At 43.1% G+C, this 18205-nt stretch overlaps 1 protein-coding gene across 2 annotated transcripts in view; it reads right to left on the bottom strand.

Annotated features, from left to right (window-relative positions):
- ints6l (integrator complex subunit 6 like) overlaps nucleotides 1-18205 on the bottom strand; it is a 197686-nt gene that overhangs the window by 57046 nt on the left and 122435 nt on the right. For both annotated transcript variants that reach the window (XM_078547714.1, XM_078547715.1), the window contains one exon: nucleotides 10283-10435. In XM_078547714.1, the coding sequence (XP_078403840.1) occupies nucleotides 10283-10435 (153 nt within the window). The remainder of the gene's footprint in view (nucleotides 1-10282; nucleotides 10436-18205) is intronic.

The raw sequence follows: 18205 nt of genomic DNA, 5'->3' as shown, positions 1-18205 counted from the left end.
TGGTGAAATTTGAATTCCATAAAAATCTAGAATTAAAAGTCTGATGATGACTATTGTTGATTGTTGCAAAAACCCATCTGGTTCACTAATGTCCCTTTAAGGAAGGAAATCTGTCGTCCTTTCCTGGTCTGGCCTACATGTGACTCCAGCAATGTGGTTGACTCTTAAATGCCCTCTGAACAAGGGCAATTAAGGATGGGCAATAAATGCTGGCCTAGCCAACTGCACCCACATCCCATGAATGAATTAAAAAAAAATCGAAGTTCCAGCCATTATACTGAATGAAAAACAAATTATGATTTCCAGGTGTCATACTTCTGCTGGTTGGCATCAAATTTACTTTGGTTGGGTGAGTTAGATCGAGTGGGTCACAATTGCAAATGTTACAACTGGGATGGGAGGAGTGCACTGTTGGTCTCTAGTTCCACTACTCCACAGGTCACAATGTATATTTAAATGATTTTTCCAGCTAGTTGTACAGCCAAATATGCCTTTTAAATCCAATGGCCACTCAATGACCAGGTTTCTTCAACAAACAACAAAATTCTGTTTATTAGGAAACCAGTTTTGTCGACTGAAAGGCAAAGCTTATTAACATGCAGTGTGAAACATGAAAGTACTCTTTCAAAATACCCTAAGTCACATGCAACAAAAAATACAAATAGGGGAATTCTGCCAAAGGTAAAAGTCAATGGCTCATGGGAAAAGGATAGATAGTGGAGTCCTTGAAATGGCGTCTGGGTTATACGTTTGGTCTCCCAGTGCTGATCTGCGAAACAATCAATGACTCTTGCCTTTCAGGCAAATTCAAGGAACTCTTACAGGTACTCAATTCCTGCACATAGAGCATCTTAACAGCAGCTTCTATTTACTTTCAGCTGTGGACTAGTTCTGGATTGTAAAAGGGCTGCTGTCGTCTTTTCACAAGCAGTTGGTCCTTCATTTTTAAAGCAAAGCTAACTTCTAAACAGTTTTCAAGGCATGTTTTTTTTTCTAGAGCCATAAACTACCATGTACCTTTGTACACAGTGCACCAGGGTCCAAGAGATTAGCATCTTCTTTAAAACTGCTTTTCTTTTAAGAGTCCTGCATTAACCCTTTACGGGCCAGAGTCTTTTAAAACATAAAATTCATTCAATCATTTTAGACCATGAAGATAAGCCATTTTCTGTGATTAATATTCATGACACAAATTTAATTCTAGGATTGGTAACACAAGAGAAAACTGATCTTTGCTATACCTCAAAGCTTGGTCAAATTAGCTTTATTTGGTAAAAAGCTCTAGCAAAAGTGGACTCAATGGGAAACAGGGGGAAAAAATCTCTGCTGGCTGGAGTCATACCTAGCACAAAGGAAGATGGTTGTGGTTGTTGGGAGGTCAGTCATCTCTGCTCCAGCACATCACTGCAGGAGTTCCTCAGGGTAGTGTCCTCGGCCCAACCATCTTCAGCTGCTTCATCAATGACCTTCCTTCCATCATTAAGTCAGATGCGGGGATGTTCAGCACCATTCACGACTCCTTAGATATTAAGGCAGTCCATGTCCTGGACAATATCCAGGCTTGGGCTGACAAGTGGAAAGTAACATTAGCGCCACACAAGTGCCAGGCAATGACCACCTCCAACAAGAGAGAATCTAACCATCACTGAATCCCCCACTATCAACATCCTGGAGGTTATCATTGACTAGAAACTGAACTGGACTAGCCGTATAAATACTGTGGCTACAACAGCAGATCAGAAGCTAGGAATCCTGTAGCGAGTAACTCACCTCTTGAGGAGTGTGACGGAATACTCCCCACTTGCCTGGATGAGTGCAGCTCCACTAACACTCAAAAAACTTGACACCATCCAGGACAATGCAGCTCGTTTGACTTGCACCCTACCCACAAATATTTACTCCCTCCACCATCGACGCACAGTAGCAGCAGTGTGTACCATCTATATGATGTACTGCAGGGACTCACCTAGGCTCCTTAGGTAGCACCTTCCAAACTCACGACCATTACCATCTAGAAGGACAAGGGCATCAGACACATGGGAACATCACCACCTGGAAGTTCCCCTCAAGGTCACTCAACATCGTGACTTGGAAATATATCGCCGTTCCTTCTCTGTCGCTGGGGCAAAATCCTGAACTCCCTCCCTAACAGCACTGTCGGTGTATCTATGCCACAAGGAGTGCAACAGTTCAAGGAGGCAGCTCACCACCACCTTTTCAAAGGCAATTAGAGATGGGCAATAAATGCTGGCCTAGCCAGCGATGCCCAAATCCCATGAATGGAAAGAAAAGCTGAGAAACCTCAGTGCCAATTGATGCAATTAAGAATGAAGAAACCTGCATCTCAATATCACCTTTCATATTTCTAAATGTCCCAAAGTATTTCACAGCCAATTAACTAATTGCAAAATAGCCAATCACTGCTGTGAGAGAAAAAGTGGTAATGTCCTAAGTTCCTAACAAATTAGTACACAGCAAGGTCCTACATCTGTCAACAATATAAATGACCAAATAACCTGCTTTACCAGTGTTGGTCAAGAGATAAATATTCACCAAGTGTTATGATATGGCAGGCTGTAATTGCCAGGTTGACCAAATCCCAAAGAGAAACTTGGTCAAACTATCACAACAATTTGCAGTTTGTATTTTTATCATGAGGAGGTATGTGCACTGAAATCAGACGTAAAGAGTCCACTACCACTTTTGGAGATTTTAAAGATTAAATTCAAACATTAACAAAAAATAAATAGAACTTAAAACACATGGGATTACAGTTACACAGTTAAATTTAGTCTTATAACACTTCCCAAAGGATTTCTATCTAGCTAGGCTCCCAAATAAACACCCTTTTCCAGGCAACAGTCCGAATAGATTCTTAATCCATAAAACATCCAGTAAAATTACTGCAAGGCATTCACTGTCACTATAAGGGAGGTATTTCAATGGGCTTCCCTCTCCCTCGACAATGGAAATCCAAGGTTTGTAACAAAATCTTGCTTTCTAGAACAAGCAAACGCTTCTCTGGCTAGAGACTGCTTTTTCACCAGTCTATCTTCACACAGTCTATCTTTCAAGACCTCACATGGCCACTCCTCATACAGTTTTCAACCCTTGTTTAAATATCTTTCTCCCCTTTTAAACAATGGGTTTGAATCATCAAACTTTCTTTGAAACTCAAACTCTTCCAAATATAAGATCTTTCATGTTTCCATCTTGTCTTTACTTTCGGATCAATAAAACATGATATCCCCACTACCTGTTTACCTATGAACTCCTGCAAGGCGCAAACATTTTCCTTATTGCCTTCTAATTCCCATTTGAAATTCAAACAACTTATCAACTCCCAAAAATGCAAATGTTAGCTTGTCCATTTCTATTTCAAAATGCCTGCTTACACCTTGTCCCTTTGTTGATTTAAACCTTGAAGTCTAACTGTCTTCAGCTTAATTTAATTAATGTCTCACACACACAAACATACACACAAACAGCCCCCACAAGCCTGTTTTAAAATATTCCACAGCAATATTAGGAAAAAATGACATTTCCTTTACCCTGACACCCTTGTGGAAAAATGAACTGTCATATTTCTAAAAGACGATTTCATTTTCTCAACGCATTTCGCATTACTTACTGTACTTATAGCTACATAATGTTATGACGTGACAGATGATGTGTACCAGGCGGATCAAATCCACAAGCGAAACTTGATCGTGCGGTCACAACTGTTTTGCAATTTGTACATTATTTCAAGATGCATGCCCTGAATTCAGAAGTAATAAGACTACTGCAACTTCAGAGGTTTTCAGAAAACTGAATGAAACATTTATTAACAGATGAAAAGATTTCAAGCACATACATAGGTCTACCAATTACTACTATAACAACTCCTAAAAGCCCTAATTAATCTGATTTCCAGTTACAACCCCGTTAAGGCAACAATAAAAACAAATAGATTTAAACAGACCCAGGCAAAGCCATACAATACCCTGGACAGCCAAATTCAAATTGGGTTTTCTCATTCCATTGTTCCAATATGTCTTTGGAACTTTACCCCTTTCATAATACAAGTCTTTTCATTGTACTAACTTTATCAGTAGCCTTTGGGAAAAATAAACACACCGTCTGGCTCAGCTTCTTCTAGCTAGGTGTAACATCTTACCATCTCTTTGAAATTTAAACTAACCTAATTTATCTAAAAATGCAAATTTTCCTTACACCTCACATTCTAAAATGTCAGCCATGTTTACGTATTTAGCACTTCAAACCTAGCTTCTTGTTGATGACTCAATGCCTCCAGGCCAGCTGTCTCCAATGCAATTAAATCCCACACACAGAAACTATCCAAACCCCAATATTAACCTACATTTACAATAAATCATAATGTTATGCAAATTATTATATTTTCATGACAACACAAAACTATTAGACTACCGGGTACATGTATTAACATGACAATGCACACAAAGCCTTTGTACCAACAGAGATCATTTCAGTCCATTGTCTATTTTTCAAATGTCCAATTTCCTTTGAACTTTAAACTCTTGACGAATGATCTGCAGTTAAAGGTAAGGCAGCAAAAGATAAGGCTGAAACATTTACTACAATCTGCAGCCAGAAGTGCCGAGTGGGTGATCCAACTGGGGCTCCTCCTGAGGTCCCCAGAATCACAGATGCCAGTCTTCAACCAATTCGATTCACTCCACGTGATATCAAGAAATGGCTGAAGGCACTGGATACTGGAAAGGCTATGGGCCCTGATAATTTTCCAGCAATAGTACTGAAGACTGTGCTCCAGAACTTGCCGCGCCCCAAGCCAAGCTGTTCCAGTACAACTACAACACTGGCATCTACCCGGCTATGTGGAAAATTGCCCAAGTGTGTCCTGTACACAAAAAGCAGGACAAATCCAACACAGCCAATTACTGCCCCATCAGTCTACTCTCCATCGTCAGTAATGGAAGGAGTCAAGCTATCAAGCGGCACTTGCTTAGCAATAACTTGTTCGCTGATGCCCAGTTTGGGTTCTGCCAGGGCCACTCAACTCCTGACCTCATTACAGCCTTGGTTCAAACATGGGCAAAAGAGCTGAACTCCCGAGGTGAGGTGAGAGTGACTGTCCTTGACATAAAGGCAGCATTTGATTGAGTGTAGCATCAAGGAGTCCTAGCAAAACTGGAGTCAATGGGAATCAGGGGGAAAACTCTCCACTGGTTGGAGTCATACCAAGCACAAAGGAAGATGGTTGTGATTGTTGGAAGTCAGTCATCTCAGCTCCAGGACATCATTGCAGGAGTTCCTCGGGGTAGTGCACTCGGCCCAACCACCTTCAGCTGCTTCATCAATGACATTCCTTCCACCGTAAGGTCAGAAGTGGGGATGTTCACTGATGATGTTCAGCACCATTCGTGACTCCTTAGATAATAAAGCAGTCCATGTCCAAATGCAGCAAGACCTGAACAATATCCAGGCTTGGGCTGTTAAGTGGCAAGTAACATTCGCACCACACAAGTGCCAAGCTGTGACCATCTCCAAAAAGAGAGAATCTAACCATCACCCCTTGACATTCAATGGCATTACCATCACTGAATCCCCCATCAACAACATCCTGGGGGTTACCATTGACCAGAAACTGAACTGGATTAGCCACATAAGTGCTGTGGCTACAAGAACAGAGGCTAGGAATCCTGCAGTGAGTAACTCACCTCCCAACTCCCCAAAGTCTGTCCGCCATATACAAGGCACAAGTCAGGAGTATAATGGAATACTCCCCACTTTCCTGGATGTGTGCAGCTCCAACAACATTCAAGAAACTTGACACTATCCAGGACAAAGCAGCCCGCTTGATTGGCACCACATCCACAAACGTTCACTCGTCCAGCCACATGTATAATCTGTAAACTAAATGGTTGTAGCAATAAACTCCATCATAACAGTCTTGCACTCTGGCTCCAAAATTTTTCCAGAAATTTGAAAGGGTTGCGGCCTCTATAAACAATTGTTTTGAAGAATTGCTTGCAAGATAAACCTCTAAATGCCGCAATGCTAACACCAGACCTAGAGTCTCCTTTTCGATGGTTAAGTATCTTTTTTCATGTATATTCGCTTCCGTGAAAAATATCCTACCGGCTTTTCAATTTCAGTTTCATCATCTTGTAACAACACAACACCAATACCGAGATCACTTGCATCAATCACCAACTTAAATTGCTTGGCATAATTAGATGCCGCAAAAACTGGTGTAGTAAGCAACACAGTTTTTAAACTGTCAAAACAAAACTGGGCAGGGTTGTGAGGAGGATGCAAGGAGGCTTCAGGGCGACTTAGACAAGTTGTGTGGATGGGCATACATATGGCAGATGCATAATAATGTGGATAAATGTGAATTTGTGTGTTTCGGCTTGAAAAACAGAAAGGCAGGGTATTATTTAAATGGTGATATATTGGGAAATGTGGATGTACAAAGGGATCTGGGTGTCCTTGTAAACCAGTCAATGAAAGTAAACAGGCAGGTGCAGCAAGCAATTAGGAAGGCAAATGGTATGTTGACCTTCATTGCAACAGGATGAGAGTTCAGAAGTAGGGATGTCTTACTGCAGTTATACAAGGCCTTGGTGAGACCACACCCGGAGTATTGTATACAGTTTTGGTCTCCCTACCTAAGGAAGGATATACTTGCCATAGAGGGAGTGCAGCGAAGGTTCACTCGGCTGATACTAGGGCTGGCAGGGCTGTCGTATGAGGGGAGATTGTTTCGACTGGGCCTGTATTCACTGGAGTTTAGAAGAATGAGAGGGGATCTGAATGAAACGTATAAAATTCTAACAGGACTAGACAGACTAGATGCAGGAAGGATGTTTCCCCTGGTTGGGGAGTCTAGAACGAGAGGCCACAGTCTCAGGATACAGGGCAGGCCATTTAGGACTGAGATGAGGAAAGATTTCTTCACTCAGAGGGTGGTCGACCTATGGAATCCTCTACCACAGAAGGCTGTGGAGGCCGTGTCACTGAGTATATTCAAGAAAGAAATTGATAAATTTTTGGATATTAGAGGCAATCAAGGGGTATGGAGAGAAAGCGAGAATACGGCGTTGAGAAATAGAATCAGCCATGATCATATTGAATGGCAGAGCAGGCTTGAAGGGCAGAATGGCCTGTTCCTGCTCCTGCTCCTAGTTTCTATGTAAGTGCATTCTGACACTTGTGTCCGTTGAAATTTCTTGTTCCTTTTTATTAGTTCAGTCAATGGAACAATCGCACTGTTAAAATTTGGTACAAATTTCCGATAAAATCCACTCATGCCTAGAAATCTCAAAACTTCCCGTTTTGTTGTAGGCACTGGAAAATTCACAATGGCTTTTACTTTCACATCTTGTGGAGACACCTGACCATGTCCAATGCTGTGGCCTAAATATGTAACTTGTGTTTTTGCAAATTTACTCAGCCAAATTCACCACCAAATTAGCTTCTTGCAGTCAATCAAATAGTTCTTTCAGATGTTGTAAATGCTCCTCCCATGTTTGACTGATAACTACCAAATCGTCAATATAAACAGCTCAATTGCTCTGTCCTGTAATTTCTTTGTTTGTCAGTGTTTGAAATGTTGCTGGTACATTCTTCATACCAAATGGCATAACTTTGAACTGATATAGTCCATCTGGCATTACAAAAGCCGGTATCTATTTTCGTTCTTTCCGATAAGGGTACTTGCCAATATCCTCGCAGCAAGTCAATCTTTGTGATAAACTTTGATTGTTCCACTTTTTCAAGACAATCTTCCAACCGTGGAACAGGATATGAATCCACTTTTGTCACTGCATTCACTTTTTGATAATCCACACAGTCACAATGGGTGAACTCCAGTTACTGCCACTAGACTCTATGATGATGTCATTCTGAAGCATGAATTCAATTTCTTTTTGCACCTGAGCTAATTTTACTCAATTTAATCTATAAGGATGTTGCCTTTTTGAAACTGAATCTCCCACATTTACATCATGTATAGCAAAATTTGTTTTCCCCAACTTATTCCCACAAATATCTGAGTGTGACTGCTTTTAATGATTCGCCTAACATGGAAGTGCCAGTTAAATGTTGAATGCATGCCCTTCTGATTCAGGAGCGAGAGCTCAAAGCTGACACTGAAAACTATTCCCCGTTAGGACTCCATTGGCACGGTGAAACATTTGTATCTCACCACCTGACCAAGTCTGCATAAGTTAGCAGACAGGAAACCCTGGATGTCAAGGGATATAGAGGTTTGGATAAGGACAAAAAAAGGAGGCTTATGGCAGATACAGAGGGCTGAAAACAGCAGAAGCCCTGGAGAAGCATAGAAAGCATAGTGGGGTACTTAAAAAAAAGTAATTACAAGAGCAAAGAGGGGGCATGAAAAAACACTAGCGAGCAAGATAAAGGAAAATCCCAAGTCATTTTATAAATATATTAAGAGCAAGAGGATAAACCAGGCAAAGAGTAGGGCTCATTAGGGACCAAAGTGGCAATCTAGGCATGGAGCCAACGGAAGTAGGTGAGGTTTTGAATGATTACCTTTCATCTGTGTTCACTATGGAGATTAGCATTGAAAGGGAGGAGGTATTAGCAGTTTTAGTGGGCTTAAAAGTGGATAAATCCCCAGGACCAGATGAGATGTAACCCAGGCTGATATGTGAGGCAAGGGAGGAGATTGCGGGGGCTCTGACACTAATTTTCAAATCCTTTCTAGCCACAGAAGTGCCAGAGGGCTGGAAGACAGCGAATGTGGTACCATTATTCAAGAAGGGCATTAGGGATAAACCAGGTAATTACAGGCCAGTGAGTCTAACATCAGTGGTAGGGAAACTATTGGAAAAAATTTTGAGGGACAGGATTAATCTTCACTTGGAAAAGCAGGGATTAATTAGGGATAGTCAGCATGGCTTTGTCAGGAGGAGATCATGTCTAACAAGTTTGATTCAATTTTTCGAGGAGGTGACTAGTTGTGTAGATGAGGGTAGTGCAGTTGAAGTCAACATGGACTTCAGTAAGGCTTTTGACTAGGTCCCACATGGGAGAATGGTCAAGAAGGTAAGAGCCCATGGGATCCAGGGCAATTTGGCAAATTGGATCCAAAACTGGCTTACTGGCAGGAGGCAGAGGGTGATGGTCGAAGGTTATTTTTGTGATTGGAAACCTGTGATGAGTGACGCAGGGATCAGTGCTGGAACCCTTGCAGTTTGTAGTGTACATTAATCATTTAGACGTAAATATAGGAGGTATGACCAGTAAGTAGGCAGATTACATGAAAATTGGTGGTGTCGTAATTAGTGAGGAGGAAAGCCTTAGATTACAGGACAAGATAGATGGGCTGGTAAGATGGCAGGGCAAAGGCAAATGGAATTTAATCCTGAGAAGTGTGAGGTGATGCATTTTGGGAGGACTAACACGGCAAGGGAATACACGATGAATGGTAGGACCCTAGGAAGTACTGAGGATCAGAGGGACCTTGGTGTACATGTCCATAGATCCCTGAAGGCAGCAGCACAGGTAGATAAGTTGGTTAAGGCAGCATATGGGATACTCGCCTTCATTAGCCGAGGCATAGAATATAAGGGCAGGGAGGTTATGTTGGAGCTGTATAAAATACTGGTTAGGCCACAGCTGGAGTACTGTGCGCAGTTCTGGCCGCCACACTATTGGAAGGATGTGATTGCACTGGAGAGGGTGCAGAGGAGATTCGCCAGGATGTTGCCTGGGCTGGAGCATTTCAGCTATGGAGAGAGACTGGATAGGCTAGGGCTGTTTTCCTTAGAGCAGAGAAGGCTGAGGGGTGGATCTGATAGAGGTACGCAAAATTATGAACGGCATAGATAGGAAGAAACTGTTCCCCTTAATGTAAAGTGTAAATAACCAGGGGGTATAGATTTAAGGTAAGGGGCAGGAGGTTTACAGGGAATTTGAGGCAAAATTTTTTCACCCAAAGGGTGGTTGGAATCTAGAACACACAGACTGAGGGGGTGGTAGAGGCAGGAACCCTCATGACATTTAAGTGGTATTTAGATGAGCTCTTGAAACTCCATAGTATACAGGGCTATGGGCCAAGTGCTGGAAAACGGGATTAGAATAGATAGGTACTTGATGGCCGGCATGGACACGATGGGCCAAAAAGCCTGTTTCGGTGCTGTATAGCTCTATGACATTCTATTACCCACTTCCTCATAACAATACAGAAGAATAAAAATAAAAATCAGACTGGACCAGGTACAAATGCAGAATACACATTCACTGGAGCCAGTAGTGCACTTACCTGCCAGCAGGTGTGAGGGGATTTACGCTCTAGAATGTACTGGGTCAAAGGTGAGGGTTCAAGTTCGTATTTGTCAAAGGGCAATTTGTCAATGACCATTGGTTCACAATCAGCACAGGAGAACCTTACTATAGGGTGAGCAGTACGTGGAGGCTGTGGATCAAACACAAGAGGAGGATAAATATTAATTAGGTACTTAACATTTCTTTTATACAGTATAGGGAGGGAGCATTGATACTACAATTTGCTGTATCTCAATTTTTGTGCAACTTTGACAGGATGCCCCTGCTGGAAATAAACCTGCCTAACGGAACCACAACATCTGCTGCAACACTAAAACCAGGTAGTTCAGGAATAAAAATTTAATGGCGACAAAGGTCTCAATGATACTAAACTAACCCATACAGGACTCAGTGCTCTTGCAGTCCAATTAAGATTTACAGAGTAGTGCATTATTCACAAGATAAATATTTTGGGAACATCATGAACTCTTAAGGGCACCCCTCCTTTCCATTATATTTCACGACCCAGTTCGAGACTATTGTCAACCAAAAGCCAAAAGGTGAACACGGCCAGTCCACAGTGACACCAGATTTTGTTCCCATCTAAAAATCAACATGATTTTCCTGCAAGAATTACAGGCTCCATGTTCATCCACGAGATGGCACCTGACTGTGCAGCACACCCTCCGTCCTGCCTCTCCAGCACACCCTCCAATACAAGCCCTCCGACATTGTTGCACACCCTCAGTACTGACCCTCCAACAGTGCAGCGCTCCCTCCGTACTGCCCATCCGACAGTGCAGCAGTCTCTCAATGCTGATCCTCCAACAGTGCAGCATTCCCACAATACTGTCCCTCCAACAGCACAGCACTCCCTCAGTATTGCCACTGTGACAGTGACAGAATGCTGAGATACTGCAGTGCTTCCTCAAATGCTGACCCTCCAACCATGCAGTTCTCCCTGAGTAATCACCATCTGACAGTGCAGCGCTCCCTCCGCAGCCCAAAAATTCTGGTTTGGGTATCAAAGCCACAACCTGCTGACTCAGGTGACAGTATGATGAGGCACTGAGCCATGTCTAACACAACTATGTCCCTTGCCCTGTCACCTTTGCTCACCCTCTGCCCAGCACAACTTTCATAAGACAAGAGCTACCATATCGCACCATTATTTGCTCATTCTATCAGACAATGCATGAAGATTCCTCATTATCCTCCCTCCCCAGAAGCAACACTGGCACTGGAACTCCCTTCTTCACAGTCTCTCAGTTAACATCCTGCCAGCAGGCTCAGCTCATTATCCACTGTGTAGTTCAGAATAGTCTGATAAATTCCCAGTAATACATTAGGAAACTACAAAGTCAGATTATTGGAATTTCTCTTCTGATAAGAGACTTAGTACTGCAGACCCATGAAAGACCTGGAGCAAAGAAAATGGAGTTTGAAGCCAGAAGCAAAAGCGTCAGAGTAAAATGACCATGCTCTGATGCAGGCCAGAGTAGGATCAGCAACAAATCCCGACAACCAGAACAAAATAATACAGGCAGGAGGAGAAGCTAGGAGAAATCTGCAACATGAACAGCACACAACAATCACATCAAACACAACTTGCATTTTTAGAACACCTTTAATGTAGGAAAATTTTTTAAGTCGCTTTGCAGAAGTGTTACCAGACGCAACTGAGAACAAGGCAAAGGAGGAGACATAAAGACAGATGACCAAAAGCTAGCTCATAGAGATAGGTTTTAAGGTGTGTTTTAAAGGAAGAGAGAGATAGGGAGTCAGTGAAGTTTATGTAAGAAATTCCAGAGACTAGGAGCCCAATGCTGCAGCGTAGAAATGTGTGATGGACGAGAGATCAGAATTCACAGAATCACAGTGCAGAAGAGACCCTTCGGCCCATCGAGTCTGCACCTGATCTACCTACCTAATCCCATTTACCAGCACTTGGCCCATAGCCTTGAGAATTGGAAGATTGGAGATATCTCAGAGGGCTACGAGGCTAGAGAAGGCTACGGAAGGGCAAGGTCATGGTGGAATTTGTACACAAGTGCGTATTTTTAAATTGAGGCATTGCCAAACTGGGAGCCAGCGAGAACAGGGATGATGAGTGACCAAAAGTTGGTGCGAGTGAGGATACAGGCAGCAGCATAATTTCTGTAGACTGCAAATGATTCGATCAGAAAGTTGAATTTGACAGGTATATGATATCAAATGTGGCAGACAGGAAAGCATGAACTCCTGTGAAGGTTCGATTCCACCCCACCCCCTATAATCTAGCACTAATTGGGACTGAGTTACAACTGTACAGAAAAGAAAAGATGGCTGGGGTCAGAAGGAAGGACATTCACACAAATGCTGCAACTGCTTCTGCTGCAAGTTTGGAGTTTCTGAATATACCTCTGATGATATAGGAGCTCGCTGTACTATTCTTATCTTAGGAATACTTAATGCAGATACTGCATATCCAAAAATGGAAAACTTCAATTTCCCTAAAGCAAGGGTTCCCAAACTGTATGCCACAAACCCAGTGCGGTTGCAGGACGGGATTTTGGGGTCACAAGCTCCCAGGAAGCAATGGTAGCCGTGGAGCTCAGACCGAGTTTTGAAAGCTGCAAGGCCCCTTTAAATGTTTGGGTTGTTTTTGCTGTTGGTGGGTGTAGTTTAATTGGCTATTCTCTGAGGTTCGACTGCTGCCACGACAGCAGCCTGTAAAAAGGTGACTCTTTGTTTTTTTCAGGGCAAACCCAGCAGTTTTAATGCCCCCACTCGCCATCCTGACTTGGAAATATCTCACCGTTCCTTCACTGTCGTTGGGTCAAAATCCTGGAACTCCCTTCCTGACAGCACTGTGGGCGTACTTACACCACATGGTCGGCTGCCCAAGATAGATAGGTTCTTGATTGGTAAGGGGATCAAAGGTTACGGGGAGAATGGGGTTGAGAAACCTATCAGCCATGATTGAATGGCGGAGCAGACTCGATGGGCCAAATGGCCTAATTTCTGCTCCTATGTCTTATGGTCTTATGGTTCAAGAAGGAAGCACATTACCACCTTCTCAAGGGCAACTAATGCTGGCCTAGCCAACCACGCCCACATCCCATGAACAAATTTTAAAAAACTCCTGCTCAACAACTCTTCGTCTGCCTCAATTTTCTCTGTGGGATCACACAAGTCTGAGGCATTAAAATGGGGTCAGATTGAGAAAAGGTTTGAGAAGCACTGCCTGAAAGTAACATCCCACTTCCAATGAATCTTGTTCTTGCCAAATATTGCTGCTTTATTAAAAATTCCAAGTGTCTATAATAATCTATTTTACATTATTGCTGGTTCTATTATCTTCTTAAAAACTATTTTAAACACATGCAAGTAGGATCCTTATAAATCTCTTCTCAAAATTCAAATAGGAAAAGCAGCCAAGTAATAAAGCAATTTAGTTTCAGTAACTAGACTAATAAGATTGAATAGCATACTCCTGTTCCTATGGGGCAGAGGCTACAATAACAACCTAATCAAAATATCCTGTGAGCGTCCGTTAATCTGCACCCACTTCCTAAACTAATGGAATGTGTGGGCTTGTATCCCAAAGGTATATTTTCTGCATATCTTGCATTCAATCACAAAATTTACAAACCTCGAAAAAGGTTAGCAATCAGAAAAACATTTGGTCCACTTAATCACTATCCTGTCTGACTGGGAACTTTGAGGGTGGCTGATTCTGCCTATTTCACACCTTTATAAAGGAATAAAACAGATTATTTGAGAACACTGAGATGGAGGGTTACATATATGGAGGATATTTGGATAAATGGAGGGTATTAACACTGGTTTATAGCATTCATTCAATTTTGAAGACTTACCTACCTTCCAGTTTCCAGTTCTTACGAAAGATCTACACCCACAACATAAGTTATTTTTCTTTAGATTTGCTACGCATTTCCAGTATTTTGTTCATATTTTAATGCGTTAATTTTGATGCCAGGCATTTACTTTGCAATTAAACGTTAATTAATCACTGCATGCTGCTGAATTACACAAGAATCGTCAAAAACAATAACTTTCATTTACATAGGATCTTTAATCTAAGAACGCAAATCAAGGCATTTCACTAAAACATTAAACAAAAATGGACAACAAGCCAAATAAGGATATAAATAGTCATTTGGTAGTACAGAACTTGAGTATTTCTGAAAAGAGAATGCTGTCGAAGCTTTTCGTCTTGCACTCATCAGGACAATGAGAAGAGAGTGCTGATTGGTAGAGGCGTTACCATGGGAGAATGTACCAGTTAACTTAAGATTGACAGTTAACTGCCAAGCTTTGTTTAAACTCAAACCAGACAGGTTGACTCTGATTGGTCAAGGCATTGCCCTGGGGAATGAACTAGAGAATGGCTGTCACTTACTTTGTTTAGTTGAAACAGGCACAGTGTGTGCACATGTTCTTCCTGTCTGCAAAAGACAAGACCCTGTATATTAATATATGTAGCCCCTAGCACGCAGAAGTGTGCCACACTGGGAGCCCAGCTGATAATCTTAAAGTGGTTGTCGGCATAATTCTTAGCACACTCAAGATTGTTTAGCAAGTGTTGCCCAATCCCAAAATCACATCGAATGTTGGACACTGTGTTTTAAGCTTTGCGCGCATGGGTTGGTTGGTCACAGCCGGTGCCTTGCCCATTCCAAACAGCTGAAGGGACATGCTGTATGATATGATCCGCCAGTCTTTAGGACGTATGGCCTACATACCAAGCATCACACCAGCATTGAAATTCATATACTACATCATTCATTTGTGTGATAGGCAGAACGCCCTTTTGGCTTGATGGCAGCATCCTGTTAGTGGAGAATACCCCTCATATTGCTACTGCATAGTAGCAGCGTTAAATGGCTAGCTTCACCTGTTGCTCAAATCTTTGAGCCACCTTACATTTCCAGAGTAATGTGAGGTAGACTGGGCTCTTTTTGGGACTGAAAGAGCTGGCCTTTGGCCCATTCACAAGTTTGTGCGATATACAGCAAGCAATGATCTGATCAGCGTAGTCATTATCCTGCAAGATGCCTTTGATGAGCTCAATTTCAGCTTGGGCCCTATTTACAAGGTTGGCGATAAGTCCACCTCATCACCCGAGGCCCCAACACTCCTTGCAGGTGAAGCAGCGCTTCACTTGCACCTCCTTCAATTTGATCTATTTTATTTGCTGCTCCCAGTGCTCCTCTACATTGGGGAGACTAAATGCAGGCTGTGACCGCTTTGTGAAGGAAAAGAGGGGCTTTTAGCAGGTATAAGGGAAGGCAAATCAGCGGAGGCATTGGTGGAGTGCAGAAAGTGCAGGGTGGAGCTTAAGAAAGCAATTAGGAGAGCAAAGAGGGGATATGAGAAAGTTCTGGCTGGTAAAAGTAGGGAAAATCCCAAGATATTCTATAAGTATATCAATGGGAAGAGGATAACCAGGGAAAGAGTTGGGCCCATTAGGGACCAAGGGGGCAATCTATGGCTGGAGCCAGAGGACATCACTAGAGTGTTGAACGAATACTTCACATCCGTCTTCACCCAAGAGAATGACGATGAAGGTATCGAACTCGGGGAGAGAGACCGCGAGGTTCTTGAGCAAATTGATATAGGGAGTGACAAGGTATTGGAGGCGTTGGCAGGCTTAAAAGTGGACAAATCTCCAGGTCCAGATGATTTGTGTCCCAGACTGCTGAGGGAGGCAAGGGAGGAGATTGCAGGGGTTCTGATCCAAATTTTTAATTCCTCTCTGGCCACGGGGGAGGTGCCAGAGGACTGGAGAACAGCTAATGTGGTTCCGCTATTTAAGAAGTGTTGTAGAGATATGGCAGGGAACTACAGACCAGTGAGTCTCACGTCAATGGTAGGGAAACTATTGGAGAAAATTCTGAAGAAGAGAATCTATCTCCGCTTGGAGAGGCAAGGTTTGATCAGGGAGAGTCAGCATGGCTTTGTCAGAGGGAGGTCATGCCTAACAAATTTGAATTTTTTGAGGAGGTGACCAGGTGTGTAGATGAGGGGAGTGCAGTTGATGTCATTTATATGGATTTCAGCAAAGCCTTTGACAAGGTCCCACATGAGAGACTTATAAAGGCAGCAAATGCACATAGGATACAGGGTAGTTTGATAAGGTGGATTCAAAATTGGCTTAGTTGTAGGAGATAGTGGGTGATGACAGAAGGATGCTTTAGTGACTGGAAGCCAGTGTCCAGTGGCGTACCACAGGGATATGTGCTGGGTCCCCTATTATTCATCATTTATATAAACGACATAGATGACTATGTGGGTGGTAGGATTAGTAAGTTTGTGGATGACACAAAGATTGGCCGGGTGGTTAACAGTGAGGTTGAGTGTCTTGGGCTACAGGAAGATATAGACGGGGTGATCAAATGGGCAGATAAGTGGCAGATGGAATTTAATCCTGAACGGTGTGAGGTGATACGTTTTGAAAGGAGTAATTTGACAAGAAAGTATTCAATGAACGGCATGGCACTAGGAAGTTCTGAGGAACAAAGGGACCTTGGCGTGTGTGTCCAGAGATCTCTGAAGGTGAAGGGGCACATTGGTGGGGTGGTGAAAAAGGCACATGGGACACTTGCCTTTATCAATCGAGGCAGAGATTACAAAAGTAGGGAGGTCATGTTGGAGTTGTATAGAACCTTGGTGAGGCCACAGCGGGAGTACTGTGAGCAGTTCTGGTCGCTACATTATAGGAAGGGTGTGATTGCACTGGAGGGGGTGCAGAGGAGATTCACCAGGATGTTGCCTGGGATGAAACATATGAAGAGAGGTTGGATAGACTTGGGTTGTTTTCGTTGGAGCAGAGAAGACTGAGGGGCGACCTAGTCAAGTGTACAAGATTATGAGGGGCATGGAGAGGGTGGATTGGAGCAGCTGTTACCCTTAGTTGAAGGGTCAGTCACGGGGGGACATAAGTTCAAGGTGAGGGGCAGGAGGTTTAGTGGGGGATGTGAGGAAAAACCTTTTTACCCAGAGGGTGGTGAGGGTCTGGAATGCGCTGCCTGGGAGGGTGGTGGAGGTGGGTTGCCTCACATCCTTTAAAAAGTGCCTGGATGAGCACTTGGCACATCATAACATTCAAAGCTATGGGCAAAGTGCTGGTAAATGGGATTAGGTAGGTAGGTCAGGTGTTTCTCACGTGTCGATGCAGATTCAATGGGCTGAAGTGTCTCTTCTGCACTGAGTGATTCTGTGATTTGCAGAACACCTTCGCTCAGTCCGCAAGCATCACCCAGAACTTCTTGTTACTTGCCATTTCAACACACCATCTTGCTCTCATGCCAACCTCTGTCCTTGGTCTGCTGCAATGTTCCGGTGAAGCCCAATGCAAACTGGAGGAACAGCACCTCACCTTTCAATTAGGCACTTTACAGCCTTCCAGACTTAATACTGAGATCAACAACTTCAGTCCACCTAAAGTATGTCCCTAGTCTGCCCTCCCATCTATTCCTCATCAACCTGTCCTGCCTCAGGGACATTAGGCAGGCAGGAAGCCTCAAGTACATTGATACCAGCACAGGTACAGTAACAGTGCTGGACTAGCAAGCCAGGGGTCACAAATTCAAATCCCAGCATGGTCAGCTGTGAAACTGAAATCAATAAATTTGGTAATTTAAAGAATCATCCAGGCTGCCAGGTTGTCATAAAGTAAAAGTTCCAGCGCTCTTCAGGAAAGGGAACCTTCCACTCCTACCCAATCTATCCTGTTCGTGACTCCAGTTCCATATTACGAGGTTGATATTTAATGACATCAGGCCATTTGGAATGGACAACATAAACTGTCTTCTAAACCATTACTGTTTAACCGTTTGTATGCCATCAGGTCAATGATGAGCCAAAACCTCCACCAAATTAATACTGGCAGGGCCACGGCCCAGACAAAAGCTCC

The sequence above is a fragment of the Cetorhinus maximus genome, chromosome 8, assembly GCF_964194155.1.
Source record: "Cetorhinus maximus chromosome 8, sCetMax3.hap1.1, whole genome shotgun sequence".
In the NCBI taxonomy this organism is placed as follows: Eukaryota; Metazoa; Chordata; class Chondrichthyes; order Lamniformes; family Cetorhinidae; genus Cetorhinus; species Cetorhinus maximus.
This window is presented reverse-complemented; position numbering and strand designations above follow the sequence as displayed.